Here is a 21,443-nt window from a genome sequence, read left to right on the forward strand (position 1 = left end):
AACTTTTTTAAACTACTCTAAGCTTATATGGGGAAATTGTCTTAAGAAAAATAATTATTGTAGAAAAATTTAGGCCAGTCAAAATGTATTCTGGGATTTTATTACAGCTTTGCATGATAAATTATTATTATTAAGGAACTTTATTTGGTAGCTTGAACCGTAGCTTGCCTGTTTATTTTCTTGTTATTTCTTCTGTTTTACTTCAGTAAGCTGAAAGAAGTGATTGAATATTTCTTGATTTATTGAAGGATAGAAATACTTAAGATGATAAGACATTAGAAATAGCTCATGATTAAGATTACTCATTATTTACGTTATGGTCTTCATTTTCTTTTGCCAGTGCATTCCAAAGCTTTCACTTTTTTAGGCTTTTCAGGCTTAGTCACATGAGCTTCCATGACTTTCGTAGTTTTTCTTAGCAAGGTGATTGTTTTGTTAAAAGTAAGATTAAACAAGAACAAAATGACTGCAATTTGTCATTGTAATGGAGAGATTTCTTGGCCGTGTCTAATTCCAAAATGACAGGAGAGAAAAGTTTAATACCTTCATGGAATTAGTTTTAAAACCTTGAAGAGGTTGAATGAAAACACAAACACTTTCTTTGACAGATGTAAATTGTAAGTAATTGTTTGTAGAGTGCTTCAATACTGTAATGGTTGTGTAGGCCTTCTAAGTGGTTAGACAAACATAGGTGGGCAAACAAAAGAATGAGAAAATAAACCAAAACTGGGTGATGCTAAGAAAATACAGTGAATAGATAGAATTCCAGGCTGAGGTGGAGAGTAAGCTGGTGAAGTGTCTGGAGAACAGGGCTTATTGAGGAGTGGCTGAGGGAACTGGGGCTGTTTAGCCTGGAGAAAAGGAAGCTCAGGGGAGATCTTCCCACTTCCTCCAACTACCTGAAAGGATGCTGTAGCAAGGGGGATGTCAGTCTCTTCCCACAAGTAGCAGGTGATAGGACAAGTGGAAAGGGCCTCAAGCTGTGCCAGTGGAGGTTTAGATTGATATTAAGAAAGATTTCTTCACCAAAAGGGTTGTCAGGCATTGGAACTGGCTGCCCAGGAAGGTGGAGCCTGCGGTTAAGTCACCACCCCACTTAAATACTACATCTTTAAGTAATTCAAAGATGTGTAGATGTGGCACTTGGGGGCAGCTGTGGCCCTGTTACCTTAATGGTTGGACTTGGTGATCTTAAAGGTATTTTCCAACCTAAACAATTCTCTGAGTTTTTGTGGCTCCCTGATGGATGTGTGGAGATGCTGGGTTACAAGGTCACTCTCCAACTTTGTTCCACCCACTCACTAAAGGTATGGAAAACTCCAGGGTGTGGCAGGATCTCTGTGTCAACTAGCAGTGCTGTGCACCAAAACTACTTAGTACTGGGTTGCCTGAGGGGGCCTCTGGGAGACTATCAATGGTAGGAGTGATCCTATTGATGCTTTCTATAAAGGCCAAATGCAGTTCACACAGCTAAATGTTGCTACTGGGACAAAAGTAGTGGATCAGGAACATTCACTGCTCTTTGTAATATTCAGGAGCAAATGTAAATGCCAATGATTAATATGCCTGCAGCATTTCTTCGGTTTGGAACTTGGGATCACTCAGACTGCGCTTTGTCCATGTGCTATAGCTCCCTTTGATAACAGCCAAAAGATGTGTAATTTTAACTTTCACGATTATGTCTTGTTTTCTTTCCCACAGCTGTAGGAAAAGTGCTTTCTTTATCAAGGGTACTGAAAGAGAAGACAAATTTTTGTGGGTTTTTTATCCTCTCATTTTCATCATAACCATTTCCTTTAGTAGCTAATAATATTTAGTATTTATTTCAGTGACTTACATAAATCTCAAATGCATAAACCAGCAGCATCCTTTTTTTCTACTGGCTTTTCTTGTGGGAACTTGTTGAAATGAGCCATCTCATTGAAAAGCTCCATTCCTGGAATGAGGACTGTCATGTTGTTCTTCAGGTGGTGCAATAAGAATAATTTGGAGGCCTGTCTGCTTTGATTAGTGAATCAGGGAGGATATCTGTTCCCCCAAAAGTTTTATGGTATTTTGGAGAGCAAGCTTTTGAGAACTTACCTTGTGCTTCAGGTATCCATCAAGTCTTGCAGCAAAGTCTTTTGAAATTACTGATGTGGATGCTGTTGTTGCTGTACAGTTTCTTCCCAGATTCATGTTGAACTTCGACTTGGGGATACAACAGAGCATAGGAGGATCCTGGTAGGAGGAGGACAGTAAGCGCTCTGGCTGGAACGATAGGTCTTAATTTTTTGGCACCTGTTTTGCAAGTAGGACAGCAAAAGGCAGCGTGGTTCATGGTCCTTTTCTTTGTCAGAGTTGTCAAGTCGCATCTCCCATCTCTTCTTCCCTTCCCAGTCTCTTAACTCAAACCAGACACTTTCTGTGTGGGATAATGAAGAAAGGATATAGCTGTCTGTGCTGTCTACTGTTTGCAGTTCTTTCCACTGTACCCACTTGCTCTTTGAGTCAGTAAATCCTTTTGATTTTGTCAGGTGGCCTCTTACATGGAAACTTTCTTCAGTGTCTAGTCTCTGTGGCTTATCTCAGGAAGCAGAACCCAGAAAGAGGTTTTACAAGCTTGGTGTCTTACCCTTGTTTTGTTAAAATACTTGTGTATTTTTAAAACCATGGGGCCAAAGGGGAGAAGCTTATATTAAACAGTGCTGATATTATCTGGAAGATTTTAATTCATGTTGCTTTGCAGATCATTCTTGGCCTAAGGTCTGGAATTAACAAGGTGAAAGAAGAGATAAAGAATTACATTAAACTGGGCACAGGGTCTGTGTCTTACATATCAAACATTCTCTCCAGTTATAAAAGGACCTGCTCACACTGGCACCAGGGAGGAAAAGACCCCTCTGACAAACACGCTTTCTATTTGGCGTATATGTTTTGGCCTTTTTTTGTGTGTAGGTTCCCAGTCAGAGCCTGTGAGATGCAAAAAAAAAAAATCCTTGGAGGGTTTTGCATCTGGTTAAAGGAAGAAAAAAGCCTCTGTCTGAACCTTAAATTGCAACAACTGGCTGCCCCAAGTTCGCCCTGCACTACAATGTGAAGTCTATTGTACAGCAGAGTAATAGAAACACATCTGGATTTTTTCCCATCGGGAGTGATATGGATCTCATTAATAGCAGCTTTGTAATCTGTCTGTAACTGTTTTTCAGTAAGTGTTAATAGATTCTGATGGTAACGATTATTATTTTAATTTTTTTTTGTATACATTGTACAAATGCACATCACATGGCAGTACCTGGGAGCACCTAAAGCTGCATTATCATTATCCTCTTTCACTTGGTGTAAGTAAAAAAAGCTTATTCTCTGGTCAGATGAATTACACTGCTTTGACTACTAGGCAAGCTTGAAAACCACACAACTGTTTCTTGAACAACTTCCTACAAGAAGGAGCATGCCAAGGTAAATTGTTTAGGCATTAGGAATTTGTGCAATGGAGAACATTTCCACCCTCACCGTTTTGGCTTTTTAATAAGGATGTCCATCTTCTGAATGGTGCAAATTATGGTGTGGATTCCAGCCAAAAAGCCTTGTCCAGTTTCAAAATGTTCAGAGAGAGCTGTGCTTGCCCAGCATTGCCCATGCTTCCAGTCCCTTTTGCTGCAGATTTTATCCTTGTTTCTAGTTCATCTCTTCCTGTTTTCTCAACAGAACTGTCACTTGATTTGGTATTGTCATTGCTCTGCCAGTTTTTGTGGTAAACTCAGATTGTGATGACTTAGAAAAAAAAAACTTTTGAAAATATCTGACAGAAAATTCTAAGAAACATCACAGTGGACTATCTGTATGATTGTCTTTAAGTATCAGTTTATTTAGTGCTCAATGAAGCTGAACAATTTATTTCTTGTCTTTATTTCTTTGCATTTAATTACTGCCTGTCTTATGCGCTGTAGGCAACTGTTGATGCAATGGCTTCTACAGACTTTTTTTCCCTTACTTTTACTGTTTTGCTTTCATTTCCTGTTTGTGTCTGAAAGCAGACTTGTCTTTTGCCTGCATTTTCATTGGGGAGGCTTTCTCTGAAACACCTTAAAGTCACTGTAGGGACTTGCATTGATGAGAACTGCAACCTACAAATATTCAGTAATAATGAGTCAGGACAGCAAATGCATGCAGTTTAAAAATAAGGGTTTCTTTTTATTCTTCCTCAGGTTTCTGAGCCTTTATTAGTTATTGAGGTCTCATTTCAACTGTAAGGCTAGGAAAATATTTTAACATGAAAACTGAGGTTCTCCCAGGAGTGTGATAAGAGGAACTGCATCCCATACAACTTTCCAGAATATTGCACTACATGTAAGAAAATCAGAAGAGCTGACAAGACCTCTGTTGATGCTAAGGTGTGTACTTCACAGCAGATTAATAATTTCCATGTAATCTTAACAGGAAGTTTTTGTCTGGGTTCTGGAATGGCATTGATCATTCTGGAAGTGTCTGAGCCTTAAAAAAATAAAGACTTTTCTTTCAGAACAACCTTTTTTCTTTCAGTAAAGATGCTTGAAACATTGACCTTTCTTCTGCCAGCGTCCTCACTCCAGTAAGACTTAAGCAGGAAAATTTCCCCAAGCAGATTTTTGACCTGGAGCAATATGCCAGAGGTGAAGGAACATCAGGCATTCAGGAACTGAACGAATTACAAGGTCTAGTCCCCTGCTTATGCAGACACCAAATCATCCAGCCTCTTCCATAAGCTGACCAGGCTTCACCTCAAGTCATTTGTTTTGCACTTTCCTGTCTTCCTTGGCTTCCATCACAAGGCTGTTTTGGAGCTTACCCATTTTAAATGTTAATGACCTTATTTTTGTCTTCAGCTGGCTGTACCATGATCAGGTCATACTCATTTGTCTTTTGTGCCTATTTGTTTCCATATGCTGGACGTTGACAGAGCAGTCACATCTGTTCTGTGCTTGTGCTTGTCCGTGCCAAACAATATGTGCATTTCTGGTTTAGCTGATGGTACCATCATTGTGCCCATTGTGCCTTACAGATGTACCAATTTCTTTTCAGCTTTCGTGACATCCATACACAGAAATTATATGTGTTTTTTGTTCTAGATGGAGGAATTAAGTATTCCAGGCTCCTTCTGCAGTGGCATTAGTGCTTGTTATGAAAGCCACTAAAAATTTCACTCTTCCCTTCAATACTTTGAAATCTGAAAATTTGACTGATATAGTAGGATACCCTCAAGATAGATACAGACATTAAATAATGTCTTAGGAGGAAACGGGGTCAGAGGGTTTTGAAACAGTGAAGCGCAATTTGTTGTGCTCTATCATAAGATTGCCGGCAGCTCAGGACAGTGAAACATGCCAGTGGTGGCAGGGATGAGCAGTGGGTGGGAGGATTGCTGACAATGGTGTGGTTGTGGATTAGCTTTTCTCTGCAAGTAGAATAAAGAGATAGTTTTATGGAAGCAAAGGGCAATCACTGCTTTTTAACAGACTGGTTAAAGAAGAGCTATATTTAGAGATAAAGAAAGAAAGAGAACAGGTCAGTGATGGAAACTGCCCCATCATCTGCAGTCGTCTGGAATGTCTGTTAGATCTTCACCAGAAAATCAGATACCCTGCCTTTTGGGAGTGCAACATTGCACAGCAGCAATTAGCCTAGATGACTGCTCTCCTTTTTCATTAGAAACAGCAGTCTCCTTCCTGACCCAGCAGAATGTGAGCAGGAGCAAAATTCTGCTAAACTTTGGCCAACTGTCAGAGTTGCTGGCTGGCATCTTCTGTGTGAGCTAACACTTTCTGCAGGGAGAAGGATTGGACCTTTTCTCCTTTTCTCCTGATCTCATTTTTTATTTGCACAGGAGGCTTTGAAAACTCAGGCAGTAATTACGATCTGCTTTTTGCTCACCTTCATCGTGTTTCCAAATACCATATAATCATGTCTGTTTGGCTCAGTGCTCCCTCAGAGGCTTGAACACCCCACCTGGCTTTTGGTAGGAAAAACTAGCTGTAATTCAATCTTACATCTTTGACAATAACCCATGAAAAACAAAGTATGACATTGAAATGATGTTAGGAGACTTGCTTTTAAACTAACATCATTCTACATTGTCTAGAAGTCAGCTTTTCACCCTTGCATAATTGTGTTTTGGTATTAGAGAGTTCGGTGAACGACGGCAAATTTTGCACGTTGTCTTATATGCTGCACCGTGAGGCAGGTCAGGGCAGAGTTTCTGCCTTGTCTGAATTTTATAGCTTTTTTTTTTTTCTTTCCCAAAAGGAAGCCAACCTTTAAACCAAGCTTCTTGTTATTTTTGTGTGTGCATCTGTGGATTTTGTCTGAAATGTTTGGAGAATCAGTAGGAAAGTCTGAGGATTTCATTAAAGAGGGCGAACTGATTTTGTGTTTCTAATATTTACAGTTTATCTCAAAACTTTCCAGTCCCCATAAAGATTATTTGCATTGTATAGGTAAGCTGTTCAGGGTACCCTGTTGGACTTCATGCCTGTCAGAACATAGTCAGCTACCAGGAAGGACTGAGCTGATATTAAATTAGTCTTTGATTTTGTGTGTTGGTGGTGCGTAAGCCCAAGATGTTAATGACTGCAGAAAGGTTAAACTTTACGTGTCTTCCTGTTTATCACAAAGATGCAGGGTACAAACAGAAAGCAGTTTTGGCAGGCTACAAGCTTGCAAAATCCATGTGCTGCTTGTCTACAGTTGTGTTTGTACTGCAATTTGATTACCGTATACGAAGGTAAATACATAAAAAGCGCAAGGAATCTGAAGCTCTTGATTCCCAACTGCAGCAGACTGTAGCTTTGGTATATGGTCACCTCCTAGCAATGTCAGTGCAGTGTAAAAATGATTTTAAAAGAAGACCTTTGCAGAGCTTCAAAACTTCATGTTTCATTTTCCCTCTGAAAAGCAGACACAGCTGCGGATAACCTGTGCTAAATAGATGTAAACCTGTTCTTAAAAATAAGACAATAAAATCAGAAACCATTGTAGGTGATGCAAGTTCTGTAACCCATGTCCAGGCAATAGATTTCAATGTGCAGTAATGCTAAGCATAAGAAACCTCTTACTAATACTTAATTTAAATTTCCTTTGCTGCATTTTAGGCCTAGGGCTACTACTTCTATTTGCCAGGGATATGGAGATACTACCTTTCTCTTTTGCAGCAGCCTTGTAATATTTAACGGCTTATTCTGTCTTCTTTCAGTTTTCTCTTCTCTAGACTAAAACAATTTCTTTCTAGCTGTCCTCAGACATCACATTTTCTAGACTTTAGATCTTTTTCACAGCTTTCCTACATCGTTTTTCCAGTTTGCTCACAGTTTTTTTGTATGGGGCCCAGAACCAGACATGGTCCTTAAACTGATGTTATCAGATCTTGAATAAAGTGAAATACTTAACGGGTTTTACAGCTGTGATAGTTACATTTTTCAGTTATGATAGGATGTTTATCTTTTCTGCAAAAGCATGACAATGTTCTGTGTATGAACCACAGTGCGGGGTATGGAGGCCCTTTAAGATATGTTGGAGCAGCTGGTCTGGCTCTAAATAGAGCAGTGAGCAGGCAATGGGGAAATTTCTGCAACACTGAGTTTAAACAACCTACTAGGTGATGGAGAGCAGAGAGGGCAAGAAGGCTGATGGTGCTCCAGAGTGCCTTGAAAATACAGAGCACTCATTCCCAGGAGAGGAGACTGGGGTAACTGCTACATGGCTTGTGGGTGGGTAGAGGGTTTTATGGTCAATGGATATTACCTGCCCCTTCCTTTTCTTTGCTTATGGAATAAAGTAATTTTTTTTCAGTGGCTGTGGCATTTACTGCCTTCTCCTGTCAGAATAACTGTGGTTTACATCTCATGGTCCTTCTTGCAGAGCTGCAAAGGAACAAGTGGTTACACCAGCTCAATAACAGACAAAAGCCAATGGTAGAGTTATTGGGAAAGGGGAGGGAACAAAGCAAAGCGGTGTTGTACTGCTGCCTAATTCAGTGGCATCTATACAGAGAATGGCCAAGTTGTTGAGGACTTTTCAGCCTGAAAGGAATAACTGTAGGTTCACTCAGGATCTATAGGCAGGAATAGCATGGAAGAAGATGGATAGGGATCAGTGTCTCAGTGTCTGTTCCAAAAGAAGAACAAGGGGTATGAAATGGCAGTGGTAGGGTGCACTGACCAACCATTCCTCAGTGCTAAGTTGCCTTTACCATATTCACAAGAATCACAGAATTGTTCAGGTTGGAAGGGACCTTTGGAGATCATCTAGTCCAGCCTTTAATTTTATTTTAGCCCATATATGCATCTTATTGCTAAGATCAACTTAATTTTTGGCCTGATCTCTATGTTAAGGTAGATTTTCTTCTTGCAGCCATCTGTGGTTTGGCTCCTTTGTTTGCTGATTTAGGAAAAGAAATATTTTTGTTATAGGATGGGGTTAATCCTTATTAATGTGGTTTCTTCAATTTTTCAGCTGCTTGAGGAATCCTTGAGCTGCTTGGATTTTTGACAGAGGATTAATGTCAATGAGAAATGTGAAATCAGGGCATCACAAACCTCCTCACTCCTTATGCTATCATACCATGCTGCTCCGCAGAGAAAGGGAGGCAAGGGAGAGAACATACATCTAAGTCTAACTAGGGAAAAAAGAAAAGGTTGTTTTGGATTTTCTCTCCATGTTTTTATAAATGCTGCTCTCAGAGCTAATTATTCAGTGCTAGAGTGCTTTGGCCATTTTATTGACAAAATTGGTAGATTTTGTGCCTTGTGTCTAACCATGGATGCTTTTGAGCATAAGCAAACACAAGAAAGGAGTCACACCAGAACAAATAAGTCATTCTTGAGGGGGGAGGGTTGGTGGGGTTTTTTTATGCCCTTTTAGAACTGTGATGTGCAGGTTATGTACAATATTGGGCTCCAGCACCATCTGGGTTTTTTCCTTCAGCTTCCAGTTTTCCATTGCTGCTCATTCTCCCTAAGAATGAAATAAATGGGCAGGGTGGCTTAAAAGGGGAGGGAAGGGGAAATGGAGAGGAAATACCTGAGAAATAAGCCCACAGTGGAGCTTAGTGGCTGCCAATCTGCCTTTACTTAATGTCATAATTTGTAGAAACATGATGCTGCCATCTCCTCTACTCTTTCAGGGACTTGGCCTTATCTTCCTCCTCCTTATTAAAGCTAAAGACTATCAATCAGTTTATTTTGCTTTCATTCTGGTCAGGTATATTCTCTTCTACGCATTTATGTATTAATTGCTTTGAAAGCAGCAGGTAGGAGTAAGGAGCATATTCCAGTCAAGATTTAAATGTCTGAAATTGTTCAATAATGAATAGTGGAGGCACTAATCTACAATTTGCAAGATACTGTGGGAAGTTAGTGCTGCTGATGTTGAATGCCTCAGCACATGTCAAAGAGGGGTAGCTGTGAATGGATCTTTGTATCAAGAGCAGAATGGAAATGGTTAGAAAACTTGGCTGAGAAGCTTCTGTTCAGCCTTCCAGGTAGAAATGGTTTGGGGTCACAAATCTTCTTACTTACTGTGGAGAAAATAACTGGAAACATAATTTTTTGTTGTGTATGCTGGAATCCCGTAGGCACAAATATCTATCTACTTCCTTGTCCACATAGGTTCCTGTTAAAGAATAGTTTTCTGGCAGTGTGCTTCCTTTCGCAGTGTGCAGTGACAAATTGTGTTAGAGATTTTACTAATGTCTTTGTATAAGGAACACACACTTGAGAGCTGGGAGACATCTAGACTGTAATTTGTAATGAATATATCCAGCGTTTAGTCTGTTTAGATGTATTTTGTTGTTTTATCAGAGTTGCCATTCAAGCTAGAGATCTAAATGCTTGGCATTTCTCTCCCAAATCATGCAGCATGTGCCACAGCCACCCAAATTTCTCATCTTTTCAAGGCTGTCATGTGCTATGAGTTTGCATTATGTCTGTTCTGGAATTTGGGGTGTTGTAGAGAGGAAAAGCCTAAAATTTAAGTCTGAAGAATCAAAACTCTCCTTTGATGTGCTGTTTGGACATAGAGCACAAGCCTATTTCAGGTCTGCAGCTGTGGTTGTAGGTGGAGCTAACCTGCCCTTAGGAAGCCATGACAGATGACTTGGATAAAGTGCAGCATCATGTATGCAAGCTGCTCAGTGGATACAAAATTTAACATCATTCAGAAACATTTACTTTTTCTGTTTGACAAACTCCCACATATTCCTTGGAATGTATTTTAGGTGCTCTGCAGAAAGCATTCCCATGGCCTGTTTGAGGCATATCCTGGTATGTCCTGAAGGACCCTAGAATATGCCAGATGGGCTTCATAGCCAAGGCAGAGCAGCCATGCTCCTGGAGAGGTCTGGCAGACAGTATTTCCCTGTCACTGCTGGACATCGGTTCTGCCCACTCTGATTTATGGAAGTGGCAAAGTGCTTTTCATAGATCATGCATGAGCTTACGGCATTCATGATTTCTTAACATTTCCAAAATGGAATTACCTTCAAGATTTATGGGAGCTAAATATCCTCTAATTTACTCCTTTTTTCCCCATATGGATATAATATTTCCCCCAAAACTGTTCCTCCCCCCTCTTAAATGAAGCAGAAGTATGAATCAAAAATCAGTTTCCCTACCTGTGTGTACATTAGCGTTAAATATAACAATAGGTGGTCCAAGGCTATATTGTGTTCTTTGCTAAAAAAAAAATCCTTAAGTGTACTTGTAGTAAATACAGTAAAAAGGCCAGTGGTCACTTCACCCCTCTTTTTGGACATCACTTTGGTCCCCTGGTCATCAGATGCAGAAGGGACACCACAGAGCATGAGATCAGTCCTGCTAGTGCTTCACGTGATCTGGGGGACTCCAGGGAGTCCCAGGAGGATCTGACTTTCCTTCTAGTTTAACCAGGCACGTTGTGAGGGGGAATCTGCGTTAGGGACAGACACTCCATACTCCATAGGACAATAAACTAGCTTATTCTGCTGTCTGACTTGCAAACAGGAGAGTTAATTGCATCTATAAATAATACCAACTTCTGAGTTGAGTTAGGCCTCACCTTACAGCATGTACCACCTTTCTCATGCTCTTTGAAAAGGTGAACTGTCTACATTTTTTTTATTTACATTGCACTACTTTGTAGCAGTATTGTGGGGAATCTTCTTGATTCTTGAGAGGAGAATGAAACTTGTTCATATATATATTTTCTGATCCAAGTTCTTCCTGAAGACCACATGTCACAGCAGCAACCAGAGCAGCATTGTGACCTAACAAACCAGCCCAAAGGTGCTGGTCACCCCCAGGCCTTACAATCATTCTTCATTGCAGCTGCTGCTTAGGGAGAAAGGGGAACGTTCTGTGGGGCCTGGCTTCTGGCCTGTGCTATTATTTCAAGTGGTAGCTGTAAAGGAAGAGCTGTGAACATCTGTGCTGTAGCCATTCAGGTTATAAAAGCTCTTGCATTGTAGGAGAATCCTTCAAAGATTCCTCATATTGATTCTGGAAGAAGGTGGAGATAAGTCATAGAATCATAGAATAGTTAGGGTTGGAAAGGACCCTGAGATCATCAAGTTCCTATCCCCCTGCCATGGGCAGGAGCACCTCACACTAAACCTTATCACCCAAGGCTCTGTCCAGCCTGGCCTTGAACACAGCCAGGGATGGAGCATTCACAACCTCCCTGGTCAACCTATTCCAGTGCTTCATCACCCTTACAGTAAAGAACTTCCTCCTTATATCTAATCTAAACTTCCCGTGTTTAAGTTTTAACCCCTTCTCCTATCACTACAGCCCCTAATGAAGGGTCCCTCCTCAGCATCCCTATAGGACCCCTTCAGATACTGGAAGGCTGCTATGAGGTCTCTGCGCAGCCTTCTCTTCTCCAGGCTGAACAGCCCCAACTTTCTCAGCCTGTCTTCATACAGGAGGTGCTCCAGTCCCCTGATCATCCTTGTGGCCCTCCTTGGAGACCCCTGAGTATAACAAAATGCTTATACTTAAGTGCAGCAAGGTGCTTGAAAAAATGCTGAACAAATTTGTCAGGTTATTGAAGTTTTTAGGATATTTTCAGACTATTATTGTATCCTGGGGTTGGTTTGTTTGTTGTTTGTTTTGGTTTTAAATAGACCTTCAGGTATTGGTGGTTTTACTTAAGATCGTCAGGAGCTCAAATATATTTAACGCATCTTTCCCACTTTTTCCCAGGCAAATCTACATAGATCCTTTAGTATCCTCAGCTCTGGAAAACATTTCTTTCCTTCTGGATCAGCTATGTAATCTGTTCATCCTGCCCTTACAGTTATAGATGATCTTATTAAAGATTGCATGAGTGGATGTGAAGTGCTATGCATGGCTGGCTTTGAGTCTTCTTATTTTGTTAAATACCGTTGGTCTTTCTTTCCCCTCCCAAGCTCTGATTTACTGGGCATCTGTGATAGAACTATACTTCAAGCAGTTTGTAGTTTGGAATTTATTCCATCTTTTCGTCACTGTGCTGCTGTCTGAATTTGTTGCTCTGTACTTGGCTGTGGCGTAGTGCAGATGAGTTTATCTTAAATCAGGTAGTTCAAGTCCAAAAGTTATCTGATTGCAGTACCATGGAGTTGCACACTCAGTGCAAAAACAGCCTCAAGGGAGGGTTAAATCAATGCATTACATCTATCCTGTTATAGTACCTAGGTTAGTCAGGCTGTCCTTATTTTAGACACCTGTACCTTGCACTTGCAGTGTGGTTGTAGTGGAGATGTACTCTCTGGCTCTGAACATGCAGTAAGTACATTCCTTTCTTCATTTTCATAGCACAGTGTGATTGATTTTGATCCAGAGCATCCCTCCTACTGTTTTGATATGATTGAATGAACATAGTATTAGCATATTTTCTAGCAATGATCTTCGTACTCGAAAATGATTCCATATGAAAGTTGATATTTTTGCAGTTTCTCTTGCGAATCATTTCCTTCTATCTGGCCACTGTACTAATTGTTTCTAGAAAAGACACATTTTTAGTAGCTGCTGTGTTTGTCTGTTGAGGGTGTAATTAGGATAATGTATTCTCATAATGACATGGTTAAGAAGGACTAGTTCTCTTCCTTTGTAAGTGATTTTGGATAAATCACAACTGTTTGGTTTGGCAAGGACCTCTCTTGAGTCATTTATATGTTAATGAATGCAGAAGAAAACACCTACATCTGTACTGAATTTCCCTTCTCTGTAAACTGAGTGCTGCATCATGATCTCCTGAAATGTTTCCTTTCTTGCGTGTGTTACAGTGACTGCTCTGTGAGTGCATGATTGAGGCAGAAGCAGCCATGAGAGCAGATAACCCCAGCCTTGCTCTCCACATGCATTCACACCTGCGCAGAGCAGCACACATGTATGCAATCAACAATATAAAGGCAACTCCACACCCCTTCCTCAGATATTCTTATAGACAGCACATAAATTGGCTTGTTCTCACAAATCTGAAAGTTAAATGGCCTAAACTCTGGTTGCAATTTACAACTTACTGTATCTAAATGAATAGCCAGACAATAGTGGAGAAGTTCTAAGTTGTTGAGTGGAAGTGATTGCCAGGCTCACAACTTGAGTGATTTGGGTATCCTCATGGCACAAATCCTGACAGATTTCTTGAGTAAAAGTAAAATCCTTCATATTTTTGCCAATGAGAATGTAGAATCAGCACTTAGGAATGGATTCTCTCAACCTCCCTACAGAAATTTATCCTTTATACTTCGGGAGTTAATTTCTCTCTCATTTTGGTTTTCTCAGGTTCTCGAAGCCGGCACCAATGTTCTTGGATGATTCCTTCAGGAAATGGGCTCGTATCAGGGACTTTGTACCCCCCTTTGGAATTAAAGGACAAGGTATGAGAAAACTGTGAAGTTCTTGGAAAAGAAGGTAGTTTTGCAGATACTTGCCCCATCTTGTTCTTCCATTTTGAAAGTACAGGTGGTCCTTTTGGCTCGGGTTTTTTCCCCTGTTTGAGAGAAATATTGTACATGTAGCTCTCAGAAACACAGAAGGGTTTTCGCAGCTGGAACATAGACCTCAGAGGCTGGTCTTAGGGGTAATGATTACATGGGGAGAATCAGTGCAGCAATGGTAATTTAGGCCTACCACCACATTCTGGCAGAAGCATTTTGACTCTGACTGCCGTAGCATCTTTGCTGACTGCAACAGAAAGTCCAAACTGATTTAAAGTACTGTTAAATCAGTAATTCTCTAAAAAAGAGGAAGGACTCCTCTTCCTGAGTTTTGGAGCCTTAGGTTTGACCACTGATACAAACCTTCATTTTTTTTTTTTTTTATAGCATTTGGTCATGTAATTATTTTATAGTTGTGCTATTTGTTGACTTGTATAACAAATAGGAAAAATCTGTTCAGATGCTTTGATGATGACTTGTAATATGCCCTGTCCTCTGGGGACTGGACTTGTCTGAAGTGTGGCAGCAAGGTCTGTGTCTCAAGTATGCCATGGGGAGAGCATGAGTGGTGCTGGTAGTGATGAGGTGGGAGCCAGTAGACCACCCAGCAGAAGATATGTTTTGCAGGTGCTACCAGTGGCCTCTCTGAGTGAGTGTAGTGGTGGAGGAGAAGGCTTATGTTCACTGCAGTGAACTGCTGCAGACTTCCTGAAGTCTGATATATTTATTGAAAAGTGCTCATGGCATTGCATCAACCTCCAAGGTTTTTTTCCCAGTGACACATTCAAGATTACAGATGGCCCCCATGGGAATTTAAATACCTGCTAGAGAAAGAACTGCAGCCACAGTAGGCTTGGGTCTGTATCTCTCCCTGGAAGCAGGTGTTGTCAGAACAATCTCTGATCAAATCAAAGGATCTACTGACAAATTTCTCTTGGCTTGCATCAATTCCCTTCTTTGTTTTGTGTATGTCCTTTCCTTGTCCAGTCAGTCTTTCGCAGCTCAATAGGCAACTAATTGCTGTCCTCTAAATCAGCCAGCAGTTTGCAACAGGGAAATAACAGTGGCAGCACAAGTGGAAGGCTGTGTTGGCCATAGCTGGGCTTGTGCCCTTCTAGGAGACACGCAAGGTGTACAAAGCTAGGGCAAGCTGCCTGACCAACATGGAGGTGGGATTTGCAGATTAAAGATGATGTCAGCTAGACCTAATAAAAATCATTCTGTTAAACTGAATCCAAATGGAGAAATTCACCAAAAGGGGATGACGGAATGGCTCTGGCAGCCTTCTCCCTGGGTTTGGTGCCAGCTTGTATCACCACCGCAATGTTATGTAAATCTGATGTTTTGTATTGGATTTCCTCAGTTAAAAAGAGAAATGAGAAATTGCCATTATTTAAATGGCTGTGAGCTGAAGCCGTGGGATGGAAACCGTTGAATGGGTTATTTTTTTTAATGCCCTCCTGGGACTGAATTTTGTGCCAAGTTTAAGTCTGGAGCAAGTTCTGTGTGTGGGAGGGTTGAATTATAAATCTCTGTAGCCCAGGATTTCTAATGGCTGTGCTGACAGGCTGTGAGTCCTAGTGATGCGAATGGCGCCCTTTCATGTTACACATCACTTGGAATTCTTGCATCAGTCTTTTCTGGCTGTCCCACGGGATGCATTCGGGCTCAGCTGAGTGATTGGATGATGGGATCAGCACCTCATTAGGGCTTTCAGTCAGGGCAATCTAATGATATCCAAACAACTGATCCAGGCAGGCAGCATGGAGCTCAGTCACGTGCTGGTGCGAGATGAAGACTATCAGAGCTGAGATGTGCATGGGAAAAAGAGTAGTCAGGGTGGCTGAGAAAGTGTAGCAAGATGCCTGTGTTGAAACAGATGGGGCAGGAGTTCTTCTTTGTGCATTATGAAGCCCCGTGACACCATCAGCTGGGATTTCTGACGTGCATCATACTGGGAAAGGCAGTCGGTGTTTATAGATACTGACTGCAGCTGGGTTGGTAATAGGAAGATTACCCTGAGAACTGCAGAGAATATCACCCAGTGTTTTTGAGACACTGTGATCTAGTCCAAGTGCAAAATGGACTTTTTTTTCTTTTTGTGTGTGTGTGAAATAGGGCTAAAAGATGAGGTCACTTTCAGCAATGATGCATGTTCCAAGAAACTTCTAGAAACTTATCTGTGGTAGCTTGAAAACGCTAAAGTTATGAAATCAAGAATTTCTTGAGAGCTCAGAGACTAATACACCATTTCTGCTTTCCTTGTTAAAGTTTCTCTCTGTTCTTCAGACTTTCAGCTAATTTTTCCTTTGCTTTGTCTCTGAAAAAAAAATGAGATAAATCCTTTTTCATCCATCATTTGCTGTTTACTGGTCCAAGAAAGAAAATTTCAAGATTGCAATCTTTAGGGGAAAACAGCTTTTGAGGAGCATTGTCTACTGAGCTGCACTAATTTGGAGTAACACGTCTGTATAAATTACATGTAAAAGAGTAGAAGTGGCTCAGAAATTTTCAGGGCAGGTCTACTGCTGTTTAAAGGTGATCTTATCGAGGAGAAGGCAGCGCGCTGATCGTTTTGACGCAGTTCATCAGGGATCTTCATGTTCTTCAAAAATAATGTGATTGTAAAGACAGTTATTCCATCTTCAGATGCTTAAAAGTACTCAATATAACATAGAAAGCTTAACAATGTTTCTTCATAAAAGAATGATTCCTGCTTTTGTCCACTGGTCATTTTCTGGTTTGGCCATTAGCCCATGCTGTGGGGTTTTATGACCAGCATCCTCCACTCTCTCCAAGAGCATTTGCGTGTAAAAGCCCTCAAGGTGAATATGGTTCTGAACATGAAAGTTTTTATAGACTTTGCCCGACACGATGGTGGTTCTGAAACAGACTATTGCTGTAGGAATAACGCACATCTCATAACAGATTGAAAACTGCTGTTATCATTAGTTAACCACTTTAGTGATTACTTGTCTGCTAAAGAAGCGCAGGAATAAGCGTGTGGTGACCCTGCTACTTTATGAGCAGGACTCTCTGAGATGAGGCACATAGTGGGAAGTCTTTTACAAATTCTTTTTGAACAGTGGTCTCTTAGTAACCTCTACAAGGTATTAGAAATAGATGAAGACTGCACTTACTTTAAAAAATGAGATTGTTAGTGCCTCTTTGAGCTTGCTGTCTCCTCTCCTACTATGTGACTTGACAGAATCTGGAAATGGGTTGTGCCACTGTGAGCACTTGGAAATGATAACTCCATCTCTATTAATAAATAAAATGGCTATCCTCTGGTCCTTAAGGCAATTGAGCTCATTGTTCAAACAGGTTCACTCCCTGCCCGCCCCCTCCAAGAGGGTGGCTATATCCAAGCTTCCTATCAAGAAAGGTCACTGGCCTGAATTAGCTTGTGACCTTATGAATGCGTGAGAATTATTGAGGGGAGGATATTTGGCCCTGCTGAAAACCATCAGGGACTGTGCTAATGTTTTAATAGTGCAGGTTCATGTAGAAGAGTGTGGGCCTATGCCCTGCTGCTGATTTGTTTATTAGTGTGTATGTAGCCAGAGCAGGGGGATGTCATTCAGGAACACAATGAAATTAGTCAACCTTAAGTTGTTGAGAAGACCAAACTGTAACAGAAAGTTGGAACTCCAAAAGCTACAAATGTCAAGATGTCCTGTGGGGGACAGCTCAGGCTGCCAAGTAGCCTCCTATGTCCCAGGCTATTGTTTCGGCATTAACTGGGATGTTGGAGTGCCTCTCACATTTCACCATTTGTGAGGGTCTAATTTACTTGTAGGAATTCTTCTCCCCCAGCACCCACCAGGCCTACTTCTGCAGCTTTTACACGTCAGATCAAGGAGACTGCAGCAATCTCAGGCTCTTGAATGAGTTGCATGAAGATTGTTTCCTTTTTATTGAAATTGAAATGTCTTCTTTTGTATTTGCACCCTTTTATAGCAGTGTTTCTATCAGTGTAACTTATGGAGGTATGAATATGCACATGCGGTACATGTTGTTGCAGAGATTGTCTAGCATGTGCACTGCTTTTAGGGTTAAATTTGTCAATGAATAAGAAATGGAAAAATTGTTTATAGCATTACTGAGATTATTAATCCCAGAGGGCCTCCTCCCTGAATTTACCTCTGTAGCTATAGCAAAAGGAAAGAGTTATTAGGAGAAGGACAACAAACAAGACTGGAGAAATACCTGACTATTAATAGAATTTCTCAGTATATGTGGCTTAAAGAATATAAAAGGCTTTTCTAAGGAAAAGTAGCTAGTATCTGGCATCCTCTCTGTGTGATGAGGATGGGAGAGTTGAGTTGCTGCAGCTTTTTTTGAACTTAAGTGAAAACATATGGCACAAAAAAACTGAACAGACATGATCATGTAATATCTATTCCATGCAGTTAGTCAGTCATTGTGTCATTGCTTAGCAGTAATTATAGGTCTTCACTTCTATCTTTGCTCCTTTCAGATTGTTTTAAGCAGAGAGGCCCTGAATCAGTTTGTTATCAATTGTGATATTCATTTCTTAGGGAGTGACTCTCTTATCACCATCTTAAAATGTGCCTCTCACCAGGAATCTAGGAAGCAATTTGTCCCCTGTGGTGATACGAGAATATAAAGAACCGTCTCTGGAATGTGTTCAAAAACTGTATAGATGAGGTCTTTAGTGACATGGTTTAGTGGTGGACTTGACAGTGCTGGGGTAAAGGTTGGACTTGATGATCTTAAAGGTCTTTTCCAACCTAGTTGATTCTATGATTCTGTGTTTAAGTGCTACAGTTTTATCAAACGTAGTATGTACATACTGGCCAGGAGACTTCATCTTTTCATCTGATACAAGAGGGGCATCTGGAAGTGGTGACACATTTGATGACAAAGAAATCAAGTCTTTGCCCAGAGCACCAATGCTAATAGATGCATTGTGCAATGGTTAATTGTACTTGTACTTGGTTTTATTTGGATGTTTGCTTTTGTGTTAGTGCTTCTGGGAAGAACCGTGGTTCAGTGCTGCTTAACAGTGGTTTCATTAGTCTCATGGGGAAAAGGTCATTCATCTTCAGAGAAAATGTTGAGTTTTCAGGCCTGCAAAAGTTGGCATATCAAAATGTTATCAGGAAAAAAATCTCTTTTCAAGTGTGTTTTTCTTGCATAGTTTTTTCTTCCACATAAACTTTCTTGGCATGAGTAATGCTTTATCTCTGAGAAAACATAGTCACTCAGACATCACAATGGAGATTTACAGCTGACTCAAAGAAAAACTATCAGAAAAGTAAGGCTTTTCCAACCTCTTCTTCCAGCTCTTTATAGAGGCTGGAGTACCACATGCAGACACCTTCACTACATTTGACTGGGCGTGCTTGATCATGAAGTGTCTCTTTTCTGCTTTTAATTCTCCAACCTTGTCTTTATTGTGTTAATTGTACTGTGTTGTACAGATGGTTTTCCTACTGTGAGCATTTTTTGTTTTTGTGTTCTTCCTTTAACAAACAAGCAAGCACAAGCATGTATAGTCTTTAGTTCTGCTCAGAGTAGGTATTAATACAAGATTCTTGAGTTTGAGGCAGATTTTTGAACTAGTTTCCACTAGAATTTTACATTTGACCAAAATTGGTAATAGTTACCATTATTACATGGGAATATAGCTATAAAAATGTGGCTGTTTCCCCAGGGAATCTAGCTGATGTTATAGCCTCAAGAAATTAAATGAGAGGTTTGAAAGGAAAAAAAAAAAATCAGAAGTTTCAGAAGAGGTAGAGGATCAGCTTTTCGTTACTGAATAAAGCCTCTAACGTCTAAAGGGAAGTTATTGTGAATTTTGAAGTTAAATCAACTCTCACTCTTGAGCTCTCTTGATGAAAGTACAATCCTCCAATGCAGTCCCTTATTTCAGTCAAAATTGATGCTTTGCTGTTGAATGTGCTTAAAGAACAGTCTTCCTCCCAACCCACTGAAAAGGGAAAGGTGCCCTAAGGAGATCTCAAACACCAAGTCTGCAGTTAATTGGGTGACTTCATATTGGAGTTCTTCCCAGAAGTGTCGAAGTGCAGTTGAAACATGAATATTATTCCTCTTACCTCCTAGAGAGAAGAGCAGGTCTTCTCTGGCTGTCATGATTTGAAGTGCACATCTTAATGCTCCTGCAAGGGTCAGAATTAAAAATCACTGTAGTAGTTACTGAGGTTTTTGGCCTTGAAGACAGCGCTTGGATATCTGTGAAGTGACATCAAAAATGCAGAAACAAGGGTAAGAACAGCCCTCCGTAACAACTGTGTTTATGCTTCTGCTTGTCTTTGAACAGCACATTGTGAATCTTTCAAGGACCATTTTCATTTGGCGTGAATTAGCCTGTTTCTACAGGCTTTATTGCTTCCTGTGCATCAAACTTAAGTTTGGATCAAAATGGTTAATGCATGGCTAATGCAAAACGTTGCCCATTTTTTAGCGTAATTGATTTTTTAAATTGATGTTCCAACTTTCCAAGCCATGGGATTAGGTTGGGAACTAAGCTTGTATTCTGGAAAAACAAACTCTTTGGTTGTGAAGAAAATCTTGGGAAAAAAAATCCCTGAAGGCTCCAAAACTACGATGTAAATGAAGTGTCCAATTGTTACGTATTTTATTTGTATCTTGTTATAAAAAAAGGCCTAAAGAGCTTTCTGGAGCTTACATTTAACACATGCCAGGTTTCCCTAAGATTGTTAGGGAGGTACCACGCATCTTCAGTCTCCCTGTTTTTTTCTTTTCTTCTGTGTTTTGTATCTATGCAACACCATATGCCTCTTGCTTTAATACCATTAAAAGTCATCAGTGGAAGTATTGGGATATTGGAAGTAGTGTCAGTTTAAAGTAGTAAGGTGTATCTCAAGTAAACTGCCCAAATCTGGTACGGCTAATAACCTCAAGAAACCATTCTCTTGTGTTTACACACAAGTGTGATTTGGGGACAAATTCCTGCAGTTTGTTGTTAACTATCCTTGAGAGCCGGTTCATGTGTTTGCAGTTGTTTCTAAGGTCTGGAAGTCTTTGTGGCTGCTTTCTCCTGCAGAGACCTCTTAAGCTTAGGTGGTCAATAACAGAAAATGGTGCAGGGAGTTTCAGACTCATTTTGATGCCTGCTGTACTCAGTGAATTCCCACCTTCGCTAAGATACAATTAATGTATCTTCACTAAGATAAAATAATGTGTGTCTAGGCTGGACGTGTTCCTTCTGGGAGAGAGATGGAGAACAGAATATGTGGTGGGACTTGGGTCCATGTGCTTGTGCTGGGCAGTAAATCCTTCCATGAAAGATCACTACTAAGCTCCTGCATGGAGTGGGATCTTAAGGAAGAAAATGCTGAAGAAGAAACTTTACACAGAGGTGAACTTCTGAGTAGTGTAAAAAAACCCCAAATAATTATGCACTGGGTTTGTGCTTGCAGCTTGTTTGTAAATATTACAATTTGTTTAACCCACAGCAATGTGTTTAGCTTATTCGCCCCCCAAACCTGACACATACGTGGAATTCTGTTATTGTGGGACA

At 40.5% G+C, this 21,443-nt stretch overlaps 1 protein-coding gene across 7 annotated transcripts in view; it reads left to right on the plus strand.

Annotated features, from left to right (window-relative positions):
- Nucleotides 1-21,443, plus strand: part of ST3GAL3 (ST3 beta-galactoside alpha-2,3-sialyltransferase 3) — a 188,256-nt gene that overhangs the window by 101,480 nt on the left and 65,333 nt on the right. For all 7 annotated transcript variants that reach the window (XM_062617306.1, XM_062617309.1, XM_062617308.1 and 4 more), the window contains one exon: nt 13,755-13,849. In XM_062617306.1, the coding sequence (XP_062473290.1) occupies nt 13,755-13,849 (95 nt within the window). The remainder of the gene's footprint in view (nt 1-13,754; nt 13,850-21,443) is intronic.

Source organism: Pezoporus occidentalis, unplaced genomic scaffold, assembly GCF_034315485.1.
Source record: "Pezoporus occidentalis ecotype Australia unplaced genomic scaffold, CSIRO_AGI_Poc_V1 ctg194, whole genome shotgun sequence".
NCBI lineage: Eukaryota > Metazoa > Chordata > Aves > Psittaciformes > Psittacidae > Pezoporus > Pezoporus occidentalis.